At 42.2% G+C, this 20767-nt stretch overlaps 1 protein-coding gene and 1 long non-coding RNA gene across 9 annotated transcripts in view; one reads left to right on the plus strand and one right to left on the minus strand.

Moving 5' to 3' along the window:
* ITPR1 (inositol 1,4,5-trisphosphate receptor type 1) overlaps nt 1-1435 on the plus strand; it is a 352733-nt gene extending 351298 nt beyond the window's left edge. For all 7 annotated transcript variants that reach the window (XM_027522186.1, XM_027522187.1, XM_027522189.1 and 4 more), the window contains one exon: nt 83-1435. In XM_027522186.1, coding sequence (XP_027377987.1) covers nt 83-169 — 87 coding nt within the window. In that variant the 3' untranslated portion in view covers nt 170-1435. The remainder of the gene's footprint in view (nt 1-82) is intronic.
* LOC113880291 overlaps nt 1-20767 on the minus strand; it is a 39660-nt gene that overhangs the window by 15979 nt on the left and 2914 nt on the right. Inside the window, exon 2 of one of the 2 annotated variants that reach the window (XR_003507712.1) lies at nt 1557-1747. This is a non-coding gene — a long non-coding RNA (uncharacterized LOC113880291). Of the gene's footprint in view, nt 1-1556; nt 2768-20767 lie in introns of those variants that run through there. The other variant, XR_003507711.1, reaches the window with a different exon arrangement.

Raw genomic sequence — 20767 nt, forward strand, 5'->3', positions numbered from 1 at the left:
CAGAGGTGAGTCTATGGTTGAGTATACGATTTGACGTACAGGAAGTGTCTGGGTCTAATGATGAAACTTTTTAACTTTCCAGATGACAGAACAAAGGAAGCAGAAACAAAGAATTGGTCTTCTAGGACATCCTCCTCACATGAATGTCAACCCACAGCAACCAGCATAAGCAAATGAACTAAAGGCATCGTATTTACCTTTTTAAATTATTTTTAGTGTGGGTCTGGCTAATTAGTTCTGATTCACCCACAGAGGTTACATTTATGCTTAGTATATTTGTAAATACTCAGTTTTATACTGTATGTATATGATTGCTACTCTCCAGGTTTGGATATATGTATTGTAATTAGAATTGTTGGCAGGGTGAAATTTCATTTGTGCCAAAAAAGTATTTAAAATGCCTTTTTGGGAAGGACTAAAGAAAGCACCTGACTTGCACTTGAACCACATTATAGATTTAAAAGTATATGACATGTATTTTGTATTTAAATCTAGAATAACCAGTATTTATGTTTTTTTATAAAACTGTGCAATACCAATTATGCAATCACCATAAATTTATAACTCCTGTGTATCCTAAGGGGAGTGCACATCTTTGAAGCTGGTGTGTTAATAGTATGTAACAAATGGTTAAATGATGCTGCTGCCAAAATCACATTACTAGTGAGTTGCAGGCCCCCGGGCGTTTCGTACCATATACTTATCCTGTGGTGACAGTACTTCTCGTTGCTAGCGGCCCCAGTGCCTCTCCTAGTGACAGTGCCCCGAGCCTCGGAACTGTCAGGTCAGCACTCATTTTAAGAGAAGCAAGTTTAGTTTCAAAGATACTTTTAGGCTTCTGAATTGATCATTTAAACTATGTCTTTTAAGTAAGAGCGCTAAATTAGAGGCTCAGACTTTAGTTTGCCAAGTTAACGAATTTTTTAAAGGGAAATTTCTAAGCCCATGTTTGGGGTAAATGCAGACTGCTAGCCCATCAGTGTCATCTCCAAGGTGAATTGTGGTGTCACTTTATAAGGAAATGAATAATTGATGGTGTCTAGATGATCTAGTCCAAACAGAGTTGATTTTTTTCATCGGAACCAACATGCTACAGTAGCTAAGACGTGTTAAACTATAGCCTTCCAGATAGAGATGAAATATGATCTATCCCATTAGAACTCATAGTTTGAACACTGACATGTTATTCTTGTGAACGAGCCACATTTGAGTTTTTTTTCTTTGTCACATGATTTCTTTGCTTGATGGATGAAAAGTATGAGAGGAAACTTTTATATCTGTTGCCTAGTTTTGTACATGGATCTCATTTTACGAGAGACTCTACCAAAAAAAGTTTAAAAATGTATTGAAAGCAGAGTTCTGAAATGAGTCAAGTTTGTAAATGCATATATAAAAATATTTAATAAATGATGCAGAATAAAATACTGTGACTGAGTGATGGCTTTCGTTTAGAAGTTTCTTTCTGTCATCACAGCTATTCCAATTATATATTTTCTTTAGGACCACCTTAAAAGTATAAATGGTTTACTTACCAGGGTGATTCTGAAAGTGCTTACCTGAGGAATGAGAACTCTGAGAGCTCCTGAACAAATACAGGGGAGGGTTTAGTCCAGTGGCTATTGGTTCTTCTCGATGGGTGACTGCCAAGCAGACTGTCACGGGTAACGGGGGCACACGTGGTCAAGTCTGGAATGCCGGTTCAGGCTCCCGCTCCTGCACTTTCCCTGGGGGACCTGGAACTTGTCATCTGCAGTGCAAAGAAGCACCGAGCAGCAAAGTCAGCTTTCCTTCAATGGTCGGAGGCCTTCATGAGAGCTGGAAATGTTTGACAAATCTAACTCGTCTATCCAAAGGCAGAGAAAGCTGTCCCCTCCTTAGAGCACTGCCTGCCCTGGTTGCTCTTGTAATGTTGATTTTCTCTGTGCTTTGCCAAATAAGAATAATTACCATCCAATGTCAGAAACTAGGTTGGGATTAAACTCCACTTAAATGACTAGCTTCAAAACCAATGCTTCTGCGTTATAAATCCGGTAACTTTAAAAACAAGTCAATCCTTTTCCAGTCAATACAGCGTATTTCCATAAAATTTTTCCATAATAACACCAATACAAGACAGATACGTACTTGTATCTATGAACAAACCACCAGCACTCCATGCCAAACCCCGCCACGTGAGCCCCAGCCCACGGAGACTCGCTCCCCTGGCTCTCCCTTTGATCTCCCGAGCTGCCAGCCCGGCGAGGCAGTGTGTGTGGTTTGTCTCCCAGGGCCTGTCCCACCTCACTCACTGCCAAGTTCTGCTTTGACATGTTCAGGTGGCAGCTTTTACAGGTTTGTCATGTTTCATTTGATTCCTGTCACTTAAGATACAGATCTTCATTCGGTTCGCCAGCTTCAGCAGAAAATAAATGGAATTCTTCTCCACCCCACATGCAGTAGATTCTACCAGTGGAGTTTGGGTGTGAGCACAAAGCTGGTACAACTGAAACAAAATTTGAAATTATAGCTCCCGTGGCCTTTGATGTATAATTGTGATTTCACCTTTTTCCAGACATCGCTTTTTCAACACTTCTATTTCAAGGTTCAAGTTGCCTTTAAAGTTACTCAGTAGCATGGAAACTTACACTGCCATATGTAAAATAGCCAATGGGAATTTGCTGTATGACGCGGGCAAATCATGGGCTCTGGGACATGTAGAGGAGTGGGATGGAGAGGGAGATGGGAGGGAGTTTCAAATGGGAGAGGATATATGTATACCTATGGCTGATTCATGTTGAGGTTTGACAGAAAACAAAATTCCGTAAAGCAGTTATCCTTCAATTAAAAAATAAAAAGTTACTCAGGTGAAGAATCAGTGCTATTGGACTATCATGTTATAGCACAGCGCTCACAAGCAGGACAGTCTTTTTGGCTCTCATGATTTAATTTTAAAAGTTTGCTGTAGCAACAACTAAGATTTCAAGATTTTGCCAATTTCCTTAACTAAAACATTTGTTATGTCAAAGGGTCTGGGAAGCTCCATTTCACCTTTCTAACGCTTGTATTACCTTTCCCATTTCTACTTATGTCCCTAAAATTCTGTAGTGATAAACCTTGTTTCCTCCTACAAATAAAGTCTTAAAGCTTTACTTGATATTCCCCACAGGGCAACTGTTCTTAGAACTCTGCGCCTCTACTCACACGCACAAAATACAACTCTTCATTTTGTTTTTAAAAAATGTGATTCAGCTTACCTGGTTTTCTTCAGTTGGTTTCATTTGGTTCCACTTTCTGAAAATGAATTGCTTGATTTTGCGCTTGTAAAAACTGCTTTCACCGTGTTTAAACATTTCCTAATGTAAATTATAAAGCAAGCAAACTTCACTTTTGGGAGCTAACCAGCAACACTGTCTTTGCAGTAGCAACCTAAGCACAGTGTTATTTTTGTGCTAATGGGAAATGACCAAGTTCTTCACGGTAAACTAAGGAATTATCACATGAAAATCTCAGTTACTGATTTCTCTATCTTCCTCCCATGGTTGGTTTGGGTAATGTGCTAATGAGAGACAGCCTGAAAGTTTCTGCTAATTGTTTTAAGGCTAATCACGAGAGCTTTCTGGGCAACACAGATGGAAATTTAGTCTTCTAAGACTATTAATTACTAAAGGAGAATAAGTGTGTACTTACACAAGTAGAGTTGGGTTTTGCTAAAATGTTTTTACAGATTTTAAAAAACAAAATGTGCTTGATAGCAGGCTTAATTTATATGACAATAAAAGTCACGTTTACACAAGACACGATGTCATAACAAAGGACTCCTACTGAAGGCTCTTGAGACAATGTGTTCCTATCTGCCACAGAGCAGGAGTGAAACTTTTCATTTTTAATTGGAGAATAATTGCTGTACAATGTTGTATTGATTTCTGCTGGATGACAATGTAGATCAGCTATAAGTGCACATATATTCCCTTCCTCTTGAGCCTCCCTCCCACCCCTGTCCCACTTCCCCGTCATCACAGAGCACAGGGCCGAGCTCCCCACCAGCTACCTATCTTACACATGGTAGTGAATGTAAGTCAGCGCTGCTTTCGATTTGCCCCACCCTCATCCCCTTATTGTGTCCACAAGTCTGTTCTCTGTGTCTGCATCTCTTCCTCCCGGGCAAATAAGTTCATCAGTACTGCTCTTTTAGGGTCCGTATATACGCGTGAATATACGGTATGTGTTTTCCTCTTTCTGACTTATACTCACTCTAACAGGCTCTAGATTTTTCCACCTCACTACAACTGACTCAAATGCATTCCTTTTTTATGGTGGAGTAATACTGGAAGTGTAAGTTGATACAGCCAGTATGGAAAAACAGTATGGAGATTCCTTAAAAATCTAGGAATAAAGCTACCATATGACCCAACGGTCCCACTACTGGGCATATACCCAAAGAAAACCATAATTCAAAAAGACAGATGCACCCCAATGTTCATAGCAGTGCTGTTTTCAATATCCAGGACATGAAAGTGATCTAGATGTCCATTGACAGATGAATGGATAAAGAAGCTGCGGTACATATATCCAACGGAATATTAACCATGAAAAGAAATTTTTCATTGTAAAGGTTAGAAATTGAGCCTTAGAGTGGTAAAGGAACTTGCCCAAGGACCTAAGTCCAAAATAAACGAAGGCCCCCCGACTTGGCCAAACAAGAGAGCGCTCTTATACCTACCATTTTCCCTCCGTAAAAGGGCTATCATATCTTATTAGCAGCAGTTTCCCATAATGGTTCTTCCTTTACAGGAAGTCCTTATGCAGAACTGTAGTTTGTCCAGTACAAATGGATTTCCTTTTCAAACCTCTTTCATAAGAGGATCTACACGCTAGAAAGTGCTGAAGGTGATTACTTTGTCAAGAGTGAAAACTTGGTGGCAAAGATAAGCTTCTAAAATCTCTATCTTTTACAACTACCGATCTCATGTCAATACCTCTATTTAACTGCATTTTTCAACAGGAGAATCTGTTTTCTCAGATAAGGTGGCTTTCTCCCCATGAAATATTCCACACAGGCTAGCATCCTTTGTACCACAGAAGTCAGTGTTGATTGGCCAACTCTGCTCTCCTTTCGTTATACTGATCACTTGTTCACAATCAACTAGAATGTTGGAAAACCCCCATAAAGATTTCGATTTTACAGAAAGTACCCAAAATTCCACCAGTTTTGCATCACAAAGTAGTGGTTAAGGTAGAGTTTTGAGTAAAATGCCATGCGTGTGGTTTTTGTGGGTGGTTACAGCTCAGAGCGACTCTTGGGCCTCGTCAGTAATCTCCAGGCGACAACGAGGATGGCTATTACAAACTAAGACAATTCTGATCTTCATAGCAAACATCTCTCCGTCTTTGATATCCTATGCCACCTTAGGCAACTCACAACCTCAAGGCTGATCTCAAAACCTACCAATGGAAGATAATAAAAAGACCGCTGGCAGGTTTTACACTGGGTTAGGTTTGACAATGCTCATGGGCTGTGAACTCTCCAGCCGCTGGTAGTTTAAACTCATCTGGTAAAACAAATCTCTAGCCCACTGGGGTACTACATTAAAAAAGAAAGAAAGAAAAAAGAATTAACCTAAGGAGAAACTTAAAATATTTTAAGGTCATGACAAACTAGTGTGAAAGAGAATCCTAACACCTAGAAGTGAAACTGCATCATCCACCCAGCCTGGAAAGAAAAAAGAAAGCTAAAAACCACGATCGATTAAGAATGCCGAGTCTCAGAAAACCCCTAAGGTGAATTCTGAACAACAACAAAAAAAGAGTCCCACAACACGAGAAGTGCATACTGTATGCAAGAACTGCTAATGGAAAGAGTTTGCCAGCATTTCTGTAATGACCTCACGAAAGACGACTTCTCCTATGTAAATGAAACTGTAGACAATCCAGGAATTTAACCTGTCCATTTCAGAACTGAATTAAGCTAGTGATTTAATCTTTTTGACATACCTGTTACCTATACCATCTCATGAAGACTTGTCAGAAAGCTTTGTAGAACAAGAAAAACAATTAAGATGTGATATGAGACTAGGAAGCAAAACCACACAAGGCCGGAGTGCTAAATGTTAGTTTACTTCAGAGCCCCCCTGGCAGCAGGATGAGAGGAAAATGACCTTGAGGCTGATGAGAGTCTTCATACCAGCTCTACCACTTCAAAGCTATGACTTAAAGCAAGTTTTTTAATCATTGTAATTTTCACACACACATATACACACACACCCTGCCCCCCTCCACCATTTAAAGAGTGGAGACACTACCATTTCTTTGGACAGCAATACGCTTTAAGAAAGACAATATAGGGGACTGCTCTGGTGCTCCAGTGGTTAAGACTTCGTGCCGCCACTGCAGAGGCATGGGCTCTGGTCCCATCACTTCATGGGAAATAGATGGGGAAACAGTGGCAGACTTTCTTTTGGGGGGCTCCAAAATGACTGCAGCCATGAAATTAAAAGACGCTTACTCCTTGGAAGGAAAGTTATGACCAACCTAGACAGCATATTCAAAAGCAGAGACATTACTTTGTCAACAAAGGTTCGTCTAGTCAAGGCTATGGTTTTTCCAGTAGTCATGTATGGATGTGAGAGTTGGACCATAAAGAAGGCTGAAGGCCAAAGAACTGATGCTCTTGAACTGTGGTGTTGGAGAAGACTCTTGAGAATCTCTTGGATGGCAAGGAGATAAAATCAGTCAATCCTAAAAGAAATCAATACTGAATATTCATTAGAAGGACTGATGCTGAAATTGAAGCTCCAGTACTTTGGCCACCTGATGCAAAAAGCCAACTCATTAGAAAATACCTTGATGCTGGGAAAAATTGAAGGCAGGAGGAGAAGGGGATGACATAGGACAAGATGGTTGGATGGCATCACTGACTGAATGGACATGAGTTTGAGCAAGCTCTGGGAGACAGGGAAAGACTGGGAAGCCTGGCGTGCTGCAATCCATGGGGTTGCAAAGAGTCGGACACACCTGACCGACTGAACAACAATAGTTTAGCAGTGACCCAAAAGGAGTTGCACAGACAATAAAAGATCAGGCAGTCACCACTCTTTTTGCTGCAGACCACTGAATCTTATAACTAACCGATACTCAATGCCTCTAGCTTCAAGACTCCTGCTCCACAACTCAAAACCATCCCCTACTGCTCCCTTTCTATGTGTGTTAGCCGCTCAGTTGTGTCTGACTCTTTGCGACCCCATGGACTGTAGCCCGCCAGGCTCCTCTGTCCATGGAGTTCTTCACGCAAGAATACTGGAGTGGGTTGCCATTCCCTTCTCCAGGGGATCTTCCTGACCCAGGAATTGAACCTGGGTCCTCCTGCATTGTAGGCAGATTCTTTACTCTCTGATCCATAATTAGGCTACCGTGATCTTCCCCCTTCTTTCAATTCTTGTAAGAGATAAACCTATAACTGTGTTCTCTCCAGGCATGTGTCCTCTGGACCCACCTGCACCTCCATACCCCTCTCTCCACCTGACTCCCTCACCCAACCAGGCTAAAAGACAATCCCTCAACCATCTGGGGACGATTATGACACCTCTCAGATCATACCAAAAGAGACAAAACACATCAAGAAGTTATGGCCAGGACTTCCCTGGTGGTTCAGTGGCTAAGACTCCAGGCTCCTAATACAGGAGACATGGATTTGATCCCTGGTCAGAGAATTAGATCCCACATGCCACAACTAAAGATCCTGCACGCCACAGCTAAAAATCAGCACAGCCAAATAAATACTTAAAAAAAAAATTATGGCCATAACACAGAAGTATGGTTTCTTTATATATGAATATACACACAACGTGGATGAATCTCAAAAGGATTATGTTAAACAAACTAAATCAGACTCAGAAGGACACATGGTGTGTCATTCCATGGATATGACATTCTTGAAAAAACCTACAGGAACAGAAATCAGGTCAGTGGTTGCCAGAGACAGGCGGCGGTACCGAGAGGAAATTTATTACAGAGGGACACAAGTGAAACATTCTGGGTGATGGAAATAACCTCAGTGTATCGGCGGCTACTTGATTATACAAACCTTTCAAAATTCATAGTACCGTAACCTAAGAAGGGTATATTTTGCTATATACAAATTATACTTCAGTAAACTTGACATGAAAAAAACTAGTGGGAAGGGGTAAAGGTCCAGGCCTGAAGTAACCTGCTCCCCAGGAACTCTGATGCAGGCTGTCCACGGCCCATGTTCTGAGAACTGCTGACGTCTGGGTTGTGTCACAATGCCTTCGTCCTTAGCTCATATGTACTGTGCTTACTTTTTGAGCTGAGTATCATTTCACAGTGATTAGGAGGATCTGGGTCAGAAATGTGCCCACTGGGGAGTCTAGAAGGGCTGGCACTGAGACTCAAAAAAAAAAAAAGGATTTTTTTCTACTTTTAAAGAAATGTCTGTGTTTTAGAACTTACAAACATAACAGTCCTATAAATACACTGCATTTGTTTTCTCTTGCTACTACTAACAAATTTTCCAAAACTTTAAAGTTATCTTAAGCTTCTGGTTATCAGTCTTACGTGAGTTGACAGGGTTAAAGCCTTCTGGAGGCCCTAGGGGAGATTCATTTCCTTCCCTTTTTCAGCTTCTAAAGCTGCCTGTGTTCCCTGGCTCGTTGCCTGCTCCCACCTGCAAAGCTAGAAATGGCTGATCAAATCCCTCACAGGCTGTACCACACTGACTGTGATGCCATGCCTTCCTCTTTTACTTACTAGGACTTTTGTGATGACACTAGTCCCATGCGACTAATCCAGGAAGTCTCCCTATCTCAACATCCTCAACATAACCACATCTGCCAAATCCCTTTTGCCATGGAAGGTAATATAGTCACAAGACCTAGGCATTCGGACATGAACATCCTTGAGGGGCCCATGATTCCACCTACCACATTTGCCTAAGCAGAAACCAGGCAGTTGCTCCTGTTTAAGACAAAAAAAACAAATCACCAATCTGTTTTCATGCCTGATGGATTTGAATACAACTGGGAAAGTCATATTTTCTTCTGGTCCAATAGGCTGAACAAGTCAGTTAATCAGCATGACCATATAGAATGATGAAGCCACCACATATAATCGCCCAAGAGAGTCTGTGGCTTCCTTTTACTTTCACTACTGCTATTCCTGGAGAACCAGAAAAAAATATTAAAAATGTGTTTACTTTTGAACACACACACACACCCCTTATTAGAGTTTTTATTGACTAGGGTTTTACCTGTAAGAATTAACATTTCAAAACAAGTTAAAATTCATTAAGGTACAAAGAAAACAAGATTGGGCCAAAAACTTCCCACCCAGATAACCCTTGTTGATTAAACAAGCAAACAACAAAAGATGTATAAGATTAGAACATTTAAATAATATGCCATTCATATCTTAAGTGAACCGTTTTTTCAAACTTATTGCTCACTTTTAAATTTCTTTGATATTTCTTAATTTTGAAAAAAAATTTTTAATATTCTGATTGTCAGTTCAGTTCAGTCACTCAGTCGTGTCCCACTCTTTGCAACCCCATGGACTGCAGCACACAAGGCCTCCCTGTCCATCACCAACTCCCAGACTTTACTCAAACTCATGTCCATTGAGTCAGTGATGCCATCCAACCATCCCATCCTCTGTCGATCCCTTGTCCTCCCACCTTCAATCTTTCCCAGCATCAGGGTCTTTTCAAAAGAGTCAGTTCTGTGCATCAGGTGGTCAAGATATTGGAGTTTCAGCTTCAGCATCAGTCCTTCCAATGAATATTCAGGACTGATGTTCTTTAAGATGGACTGGTTGGATCTCCTTGCAGTCCAAGGGACTCTCAAGAATCTTCTCCAACACCACAGTTTAAAAGCATCAGTTATTTGGGCCTCAGCTTTCTTTATAGTCCAAATCTCACATCCATACATGAAAAACCATAGTTTTGACTAGACGGACCTTTGTTGGCAAAGTAATGTCTCTGCTTTTTAATACACTGTCTAGGTTGGTCATGGCTTTTCTTCCAAGGAGCAAGTGTCTTTTAATTTCATGGCTGCAGTCATCATCTGCAGTGATTTTGGAGCCCAAAAAAATAAAAGTCTGTCACTGTTCCCACTGTTTCCCCATCTGGCCATGAAGTGATGGGACCGGATGCCATGATCTTAGTTTTGTGAATGTTGAGTTTTAAGCCAACTTTTTCACTCTCCTCTACACTTTCATCAAGAGGCTCATTAGTTCTTCTTCGCTTTCTGCCATAAGGGTGGTGTCATCTGCATATCTGAGGTTATTGATATTTCTCCCAGCAGTCTTGATTCCAGCTTGTACTTCATCCAGCCCAGCATTTCGCATGATGTACTCTGCATGTAAGTTAAATAAGCAGGGTGACAATATACAGCCTTGACATACTCCTTTCCCTATTTGGAACCAGTCTGTTGTTCCATGTCCAATTCTAACTGTTGCCTCCTGACCTGCATACAGATCGCTCAAGAGGCAGGTCAGGTGATCTGGTATTCCCATCTCTTGAAGAATTTTCCAGTTTGCTGTGGTCCACACAATCAAAGGCTTTGGCATAGTCAATAAAGCAGAAGTGGGTATTTTTCTGGAACTCTCTTGCTTTTCTGATGACCCAACAGATGTTGGCAATTTGATCTCTGGTTCCTCTGCCTTTTCTAAATCCAGCTTGAACATCTGGAAGTTCACGGTTCATGTACTGTTGAAGCTTAGCTTGGAGAATTTTGAGCATTACTTTACTAGCGTGTGAGATGAGGGCAATTGTGTGGTAGTTTGAGCATTCTTTGGCATTGCCTTTCTTTGGGATTGGAATGAAAACTGACCTTTTCCAGTCCTGTGGCCACTGCTGAGTTTTCCAAATTTGCTGGCATATTGAGTGCAGCACTTTCTTTCATAGCATCATCATTTAGGATTTGAAATAGCTCAACTGGAATTCCATCACCTCCACTAGCTTTGTTCATAGTGATGCTTCCTAAGGCCCACTTGCCTTCACATCCCAGGATGTCTGGCTCTAGGTGGGTGATCACACCATCATGATTATCTGGGTCATGAAGATCTTTTTTGTACAGTTCTTCTGTGTATTCCTGCCACCTCTTCTTAATATCTTCTGCTTGTTAGGTCCATACCATTTCTGTCCTTTATTGTGCCTATCTTTGCATGAAATGTTCCCTAGGTATCTCCAATTTTCTTGGAGAGATCTCTAGACTTTCCCATTCTATTGTTTTCCTCTTTTTTTTTTTTTTTTGCACTGATCACTGAAGAAGGCTTTCTTATCTCTCTTTGGTATTCTTTGGAACTCTGCATTCAAATGAGTGTATCTTTCCTTTTCTGCTTTGGTTTTCACTTCTTTTCTTTTCACAGCTATTTGTAAGGTCTCCTCAGACAGCCATTTTGCTTTTTTGCATTTCTTTTTCTTGGTGATGGTCTTGATCCCTGTCTCCTGTACAATGTCACGAATCTCCATCCATTGTTCTTCAGGCAATCTATCAGTTCTAATCCCTTAAACCTATTTGTCACTTCCACTGTATAATCATAAGGGATTTGATTTAGGTCATACCTGAATGGTCTAGTGGTTTTACCTACTTTCTTCAATTTAAGTCTGAATTTGGCAATAAGGGGTTCATGATCTGAGCCACAGTCATCTCCCAGGCTTGTTTTTGCTGACCGTATAGAGCTCCTTCATCTTTGGCTGCAAAGCATATAATCAAGCTGATTTTGGTAATGACCATCTGGTTATGTCCATGTACAGAGTCTTGTTACTGGAAGAGGGTGTTTGCTATGACCAGAGCGTTGTCTTGGAAAAACTCTATTAGCCTTGCCCTGCTTCGTTCTGTACTCCAAGGCCAAATTTGCCTATTACTCCAGGTGTTTCTTGATTTCCTACATGTGCATTCCAGTCCCATATAATGAAAATAACATCTTTTTTGGGTGTTAGTTCTAGAAAATCTGTAGGTCTTCATAGAACTGTTCAAGTTCAGCTTCTTCAGCATTACTGGTCAGGGTATATAGACTTGGATTACCGTGATATTGAATGGTTTGCCTTGGAAACAGCCTTCTGTCACTTTTGAGATTGCATCCAAGTACTTCATTTCAGACTCTTTTGTTGACTATGATGGCTACTCCATTTCTTCTAAGGGATTCCTGCCCACAGTAGTAGATATAACGGTCATCTGAGTTAAATTCACCCATTCCAGTCCATTTTAGTTCACTGATTCCTAAAATGTCGATATTCATTCTTGTCATCTCCTGTTTGACCACTTCCAATTTGGCTTGATTCATGGACCTAACATTCCAGGTTCCTATGCAATATTGGTTTTTACAGCATCACACTTTGCTACTATCACCAGTCACATTCACAGCTGGGTGTTGTTTTTGCTTTGGCTCCATCTCTTCATTCTTTCTGGAGTTATTTCTTCACTGATCTCCAGTAGCATACTGGGCACCTACCAACCTGGGGAGTTCATCTTTCAGTGTCTTACTTTTTCCTGTTCCATACTGTTCATGGGGTTCTCAAGGCAAGAATACTGAAGTGGTTTGCCATTCCCTTCTCCAGTGGACCACATTTTATCACAACTCTTCACCATGACCCATCCGTCTTGGTGACCCTACATGGCATCGCTCGTAGTTTCATTGAGTTAGACAAGGCTGTGGTCCATATGATCAAATTGGTTAGTTTTCTGTGATTGTGGTTTTCAGTCTGTCTGCCCTCTGATGGAGAAGGACTAGAGGCTTATGAAAGCTTCCTGACGGGAGAGACTGACTAGGGGGAAACTGGGTCCTGTTCTGATGGGCAGGGCCATGCTCAGTAAATCTTTAATCCAATTTTCTGCTGATGGGTGGAGCTGTGTTCCCTCCCTGTTATTTACCTAGGGCCAAACTATGGTGGGGACTTCCCTGTTGGCTCAGACTATAAAGCGGCTGCCTACAATGTAGGAGACCAGGGTTCAATCCTTGGGTTGGGAAGATCACCTGGAGAAGGAAATGGCAATCCACTCCGGTATTCTTGCTTGGAAAATCCCATGAACGGAGGAGCCTGGTAGGCTACAGTCCATGGGGTAGTAAAGAGTCAGACACGACTGAGCAACTTCACTCACAAACTATGGTGGGGGCTCTGAAAGAGATGGGAATACCAGACCACCTGACCTGTCTCCTGAAAAACCTATATGCAGGTCAGGAAGCAACAGAACTGGAAGAAAAACAGACTGGTTCCAAATAGGAAAAGGAGTACGTCAAGGCTGTATATTGTCACCCTGCTTATTTAACTTCTATGCAGAGTACATCATGAGAAACGCTGCAGTGGAAGAAGCACAAGCTGGAATCAAGATTGCCAGGAGAAATATCAATAACCTCAGATATGCAGATGACACCACCCTTATGGCAGAAAGTGAAGAGGAACTAAAAAGCCTCTTGATGAAAGTGAAAGAGGAGAGTGAAAAAGTTGGCTTAAAGCTCAACATTCAGAAAACGAAGATCATGGCATCTGGTCCCATCACTTCATGGGAAATAGATGGGGAAACAGTGGAAACAGTGTCAGACTTTTATTTTTTTGGGTTCCAAAATCACTGTAGATGGTGATTGCAGCCATAAAATTAAAAGACGCTTACTCCTTGGAAGGAAAGTTATGATCAACCTAGATAGCATATTAAAAAGCAGAGACATTACTTTGCCAACAAAGGTCCGTCTAGTCAAGGCTATGGTTTTTCCATTGGTCATGTATGGATATGTGAGTTGGACTGTGAGGAAAGCTGAGCTCCAAAGAATTGATGGTTTTGAACTGTGGTATTGGAGAAGATTCTTGAGAGTACCTTGGACTGCAAGGAGATCTAACCAGTCCATCCTAAAGGAGACCAGTCCTGGGTGTTCATTGGAAGGACTGATGCTGAGGCTGTAACTCCAATACTTTGGCCACCTCATGCGAAGAGTTGACTCATTGGAAAAGACTCTGATGCTGGGAGGGATTGGGGGCAGGAGGAGAAGGTGATGACAGAGGATGAGATGACTGGATGGCATCACCGACTCGATGGACATGAGTTTGGGTGAACTCTGGGAGTTGGCGATGGACAGGGAGGCCTGGCGTGCTGCGATTCATGGGGTTGCAAAGAGTCCGACACGACTGAGCGACTGAACTAAACTGAAACTATGGTGGAGGTAATGAAGATAATGCAACCTCCTTCAAAAGGTCTCATGTATGTACTGTTACACTCAGTGCCCCCAACCCTGCAGCAGGCCACCACCAAGCCATACCTCTGCTGGAAACTTCTGGACACTCCCAGGCAAGAGTGGGTCAGTCTCTTGCGGGGTCACTGCTCCTTTCTCCTGGGTCTTAGTGTGTACAAGGTTCTGTTTGTACCCTTCAAGGGTCTATTTCCCAGTCCTGCGTATTTTTGAAAGGACAGTCTCCAACAAAAGAGGCTGGGAAAAGTGGATATCCACAGGCAAAAGAATGAAACTAGACTATACACAAACATCAACTTAAAATGTATTAAAAATTTATATATAAGACCTGAAACTGTAAAACTCCAAAAAGAAAACAAAGAGGAAAAGCTTCATGACATTGGTCTTGGCACTGATTTGAATGCCAAAAAGGACAGGCAAGAAAAGCAAAATGGACGAGTCGGGGCTACATCAAACTAAAAAGTTTCTGCACAGCAAAGTAAACAATCAAGAGTCAAAAGGCAACCTATGAAAAGGTAGAAAGTATCTGCAAACTGATAAGAGATTAATATTCAAAATATATAAGGAATGGGTACAATTCAATAGCAAAACAGAACGAATAGCCTGGTCAAAATGGACAGAAGATTTGGGAAGACATTTCTCCAAAGAAGATCTGCAAACAGCCAACCGGTACATGACAAGATGCTCATCATCAGGAAAGTGCAAATCAAAACCACAATGAGAAATCACCTTATGCCTCTCAGGATGGCCATTATCAAATAACACGTGTTGGTGAGGATGTAGAGAAACTGGAACCCTAGTGCACTGATGGTGAGATTGTTGGATGGCACAGCCACTATGCAAAATGGTACAGAGGTTCCTCAAAAATCAAAACTAGAACTACCATATGATCCAGCAACACCAATCTCTTGGTATTTATCCAAGAGAAATGAAATCAAGATCTCTAAGAGCTGGATGTACTCCCCTGTTCACTGAAGCATTGGCCACAAGTGCTAAAGGGTGGAAACGACTATTAGTCAACAGACGAATGGATAAAGAAGATATGGCATACACAGTGCAATATTATTCAGCCAGAAAGAGAAGGATGTCCTTTTGTATGCTACAAAATGGATGAAACGGGAGGGCATTATACAAAGTGAAAAAGCCAGCCAGAACAGATACTGCATTTTACACTTACATGAGTTACCTAAACTTAACTAAGCAGATGGAGTATGGTGGCAGCCAGAGTCTGAAGGAAAAGAGGAAATGGGGAGTTGTTATTCAATGGGTATACATTTCCAGTCGTGCAAGATGAAAAAGTTCCAGAGATTTGCTACACAATATTGTGCTTGTAGTTAACACTGTACACTAATCTTTTATGAGAAGAGGTCTCATCTTATGTATGTTCTTACTATACTTAAAAAAAAAAAAACAGGATAGGGAAAGGGATAGTTAGGGAGTTTGGGATAGACATGTACACACTGCTATATTTAAAACGGATAACCAACAAGGACCTACTGTACAGCACAGAGTTTTGAGCAATGTTATGTGGCAGAATGGATGGGAGGGGAGTTCAGGGGAGAATGGATATATATATGTGTGTACAGTTGGGCCCCTTTGCTATTGACCTGAAACCATCACAACATTGTTAACTGGCTATACTCCAATACAAAATGTGGGCTTCCCAGGCGGTGCAGTGGTAAAGAATCCACCTGCCCATGCAGGAGACACTAGTGGGTTCCATCCATGGGTCGGGAAGATCCCCTAGAGAAAGAAAATTCTTGCCTGAAAAATTCCATGGACAGGGAAGCCTGGCAGGTTAAAGTCCATAGGGTTGCAAAGAGTTGGACATGACTGAGCGACTAACACTCACATAATACAAAATAAAGTTACATGTATGTGTGTGGCTGAGTCCCTTTGCCGTTCACCTGAAACTCCCACAACATTGTTAATCCGCTATATCCCAATACAAGATGTTTTTGGTATTAAAAACAGATAAATAAATAATTTTTTTTTTAAGTTAAAGGACAAAAAAGAAAAAGACAGCAGCCCAGAAGGTTTGATTTTGCTGGTGGTAGCTTCTGCCTCGGCTCACCAAAGAGTAGAGAACACTTTTCTGTGCTGCTTGTGCAGTGAATTTCAGGCAGTTTCTCTTGGGTTAGGGTGATGGATACAGAAGCCAAATTATAGAGTCCACTAAAAATATTAAGAAATCCACAAGAGCCTACTGGAATCTTCACTCAGGGCCATTCCTGATGCTTAGCACACCCCAGATCTCCAGCTTTCCAGTATACAAGAACCTCAAGGTTGCTCTGAGTGACCACACTGGACATTCATCTTTAAAGAGGACCTGGAAAACCTCATCATGAGCCACCACAGGGTTTGGAAAACACTGGAAAGAGCCTGTTTAATAAAAGCAAGAGAGACTGAGATAACAGCGGGACTGCAGACAAGATGGAGGAGCAGAAGGACTTGAACCTACCTCCTCTCAGGAAAACATGAAAATCACAACTAACTGCTGAACAACTATCAACAAAAAAAAACACTGCAACCTACCAATAACGGACATTCTACATCCGAAGACAAAGAAGAAGCCACAACAAGACCACAGGAGGGGCACCTTCACAACACTAGCTAATCCCTACCTACCTATGTGTGCGTGCTAAGCCCCTTCAGTCGCGTCCAGCTCTGTGCAACCCTACGGTCTGCAGCCTGCCAGGCTCCTCCGTCCATGGGATTCTCCAGGCAAGAATACTGGAGTAGGTTGCCATGCCCGCCTCCAGGGGATCTTTCTGACCCAGGTATCAAACCTGCGTCTCTACGTCTACCTGTACCGGCAGGCAGGTTCTTTACCATTAGCACCACCTGGGAAGCTCACCTACTGTGTGGGCGATCCACAAACTGGATAATCATTATATTGCAGAGGGTCTCCTGCAGGAGTGAAAGTTCTGAGCCCATCAGGCTCCCCAGTCTGGGGGTCTGGTATCAGGAGGCAGAGCCCCCATTTGGCTTTGAAGGCCAGCAGGGCTTGAGTGGAGGAGCTCCACAGAATTAGGGGAAATAGAGACTCCACTCTTGAAAGGTGCACACATGGTTTCACATACAGTGGGAACCAGGGTAAATCAGTGACTCCCCAGGGCTTCCTTGGTGGCTCAGTGGTAAAGAATCTGCCTGCGATGCAGGAGACAGAGGAGACATGGGTTCAATCCCTGGGTAGGGAAGATCCCCTGGAAGAGGAATGACAACCCACTCCAGTTTTCTTATCCAGAAAATTCAATGGACAGAGGAACCTGGCAGGTTACAGCCTGTGGGGCTGCAAAGAGTCGGACATGACTGTGCAACTGAGCATGCATGCCCCAGGAGTCCAGGCCAGATGTACCTGCAGGACTTGGAGAGTATCCCGGCAAGGCAGGGGTCGGCTACGGCCCACTGCAGGGGCAAGAACACCAGCGGTACAGGGCCCTACGGTGTACTTCTGGAGGGAGCTTTCCTGGAAGTCCTGTCTCGGCACCAAGACCTGGCCGCACTCAATAGCCTGCAGGCTCCAGTGCTGGGACACCTCAGACCAAACAACCAACAGGGTGGAAACACAGCCCCACTCATCAACAGACAGGCTGCCTCAAGTCATCCTGAGCCAACAGCCACCTCGAGACATGCCCCTTGACACAGCCCTGCCCACCAGAGTGACAAAATCCAGCTCCACTCACCAGTGGGCAGGCACCAGTGCCTCCCACCACAAAGTCTGCACAAGCCCCGGAACCAAACTCATCCACCTGGGGTTAAGTATTAGAGAAATGCAAATCAAAACTACAATGAGAAAAAATAAAAAATAAAAATACAAGGAGGTATCATCTTACGCTATGCAGAATGGCCATAATCAAAAAATCTACAAACAATAAATGCTGGAGAGTGTGGAGAAAAGGGAACCCACTGGCACTGCAGGTCGGAATGTAAATTCGTACAGCCATTATGGAGAACAATATGGAGGTTCTTTTAAAAATTAAAAAATATAGAACAACTAATGACCCAGCCATCCCACTACTGGGCATATAAAACTACTAATGACCCAGCCATCACCCAGAAGTGAAAGTGAAAGTCACTCAGTTGTGTCCGACTTTTTGTGACCCCATGGACTATACAGTCCATGGAATTCTCCAGGCCAGAATACTGGAGTGGGTTGGGTAGCCATTCCCTTCTTCAGGGGATCTTCGCAACGCAGGGATCGAACCCAGGTCTCCCGCATTGCAGACAAATTCTTTACCAACTGAGCCACAAGGGAAGCCCGAGAATACTGCAGTGGGTAGCCTATCCCTTCTCCAGCGGATCCTCCTGACCCAGGAATCTAACCAGGGTCTCATACATTGCAGGCATATTCTTCACCAACTGAGCTATATAGCCTGGGAAAACTCTAATTCAAAAAGACACACGTGCCCCAATGTTCACTGCAGCACTACTGACAACAGCTAGGACATGGAAGCAACCTAAGTGTCCATCAACAGATGAATATGTGGTACATATATACAGCGAAATATTACTCAGCCATAAAAAGAAACAAAACTGGGTGATTTGTAGAGATGTGGATAGATCTAGAGACTGTCATACAAAGTGAAGTAAGTCAGAAGGAGAAAAACAAAACTAATTAATCGCATATTAACACATATGGAATCGAGAAAAATGGTACAGATGGACCTAGTTCCAGGGCAGGAATAGAGACACAGAGGAAGAGAAGGGATGCGTGGACACGGCATGGGGTGGGGCGGGGCGGGGGCAGGGATGAACTGGGAGGTTAGGACTGACATACATACACTCTGGAGTGTAAAACAAATAGCTAGTGGGACCCTGCAGTATAGCCCAGGGAGTTCAGCTCAGGGCTCCATGGTGACCTAGCCAGGTGGGATCAGGTATAGAATGGAGGGGAGGGGGAAGGCGGTCCAAGAGGGAAGGGATATATATATACACATAGCTCATTCATTTTGTTGTTCAGCAGAAACTAACACTGCATTGTAAAGCAATCATACTCCAATAAAAAATAAAATAGCTAGATGGGTATATTGTACAGCACGGGGAATATAGTCAATATTTCATAACAACTTTAAATGGAGTATAATCTTAAAAAATGTTGAATCACTATGCTGTGTAACTGAAAGTAATATAATATTGTAAATCAACAAACTTTCATGTTAAAGATTCAAGGTCTGCTGTTGGCAGAAATGTAAATTGATACAGTCACTATGGAAGACTGTACAAAGATTTCTTTAAAAAAAACTAGGAATAAAACCACCATATGATTCAGCAATCCCACTCCTAGGCATATACCCTGAAACCAAAATTGAAAAAGACATGTATTCCATTGTTCATTGCAGCACTATTTACAATAGCTAGCATATGGAAGCAACCTAGATGTTCATCGACAGATGAATGGATAAAGAAGTTATAGTACATATGCACAATGGAATATTATTCAACCATAAAAAAGGAACACCTTTGAGTCAGTTCTAATGAGGTGGATGAACCTAGAGCCCATTATACAAAGTGAAATCAGTCAGAAAGAGAAAGATAAATACCGCATTCTAACACATATATACGGAAGCTAGAAGAATGGTACTGAAGAATTTATTTACAGGGCAGCAGTGGAGAAAGACATATAGAATAGACTTATGGACATGGAGTGAGGGGAGGAGAGGGTGAGATGTATGGAAAGAGTAACAGGGAAACTTCCATTACCACATGTAAAATAGATAGCCAACGGGAATTTGCTGTATGGCTCAGGAAACTCAAACAGGGGCTCTGTATCAACCTAGAGGGGTGGGATGGGGAGGGAGATGGGAGGGAAGTTCAAAAGGAAGGGGATATATGTATACCTATGGCTGATTCATGTTGAGGTTTGACAGAAAACAACAAATTCTGTAAAGCAATTATCCTTCAATTAAAAAATAAATTTTAAAAAATGCAATAAAAAAATCTCTCAAGATTCAAGGTCTGCAACATGCAACTTGAGTTTCTACCAGTTAAGTTCTAGAACAATAAAACATTTTTTAAAGAAAAACATTCTATTCACATTTCTTCAATTATTTCCCCTTTTCCATCCTGTTTATCTGCAAAGTCAGTACCCTTTGCAGGTACTGAAAACTACCATGTCTTACCTGGATTTCAGCAATGGTCTCTTAATGGTTGTTCCTCCTACTTACACTCTTGAAGTGCCCAGCATTCTCCTACCCTACTTTCCAAAATCCTGACCCACAGATTCAAAGTCCTTTGATTCCTTCTTCCTTATCTATCCTCATCTTTCACATTTTCTCCCTTCACCAAAGCCACTGCCCCCAACACACCCATACATCTATAATGATTAACACCGTATTCTCCAGGTACTAGAACAATGAATGCACTCTTTGCATCCTCTTCTCACATGCTGCTCCTTTACTGAGAATGTCCATCTCCTCCTGCCTTCACTTGATTTTTACTTAACCTTCAGACCTCAACTAAGGTATCCTTTTCCTGAGAATCTTTCCATGACACTCTAAGCTGGGCTGTGTGCTGTTTATCCCTTACCACATTGCAGTTATTTTGCTCTCTGCTACTCCATCTAAATTGTAACTCCCATGAGAGCTGGGGCTGC

Source organism: Bos indicus x Bos taurus, chromosome 22 (genome assembly GCF_003369695.1).
Source record: "Bos indicus x Bos taurus breed Angus x Brahman F1 hybrid chromosome 22, Bos_hybrid_MaternalHap_v2.0, whole genome shotgun sequence".
NCBI lineage: Eukaryota > Metazoa > Chordata > Mammalia > Artiodactyla > Bovidae > Bos > Bos indicus x Bos taurus.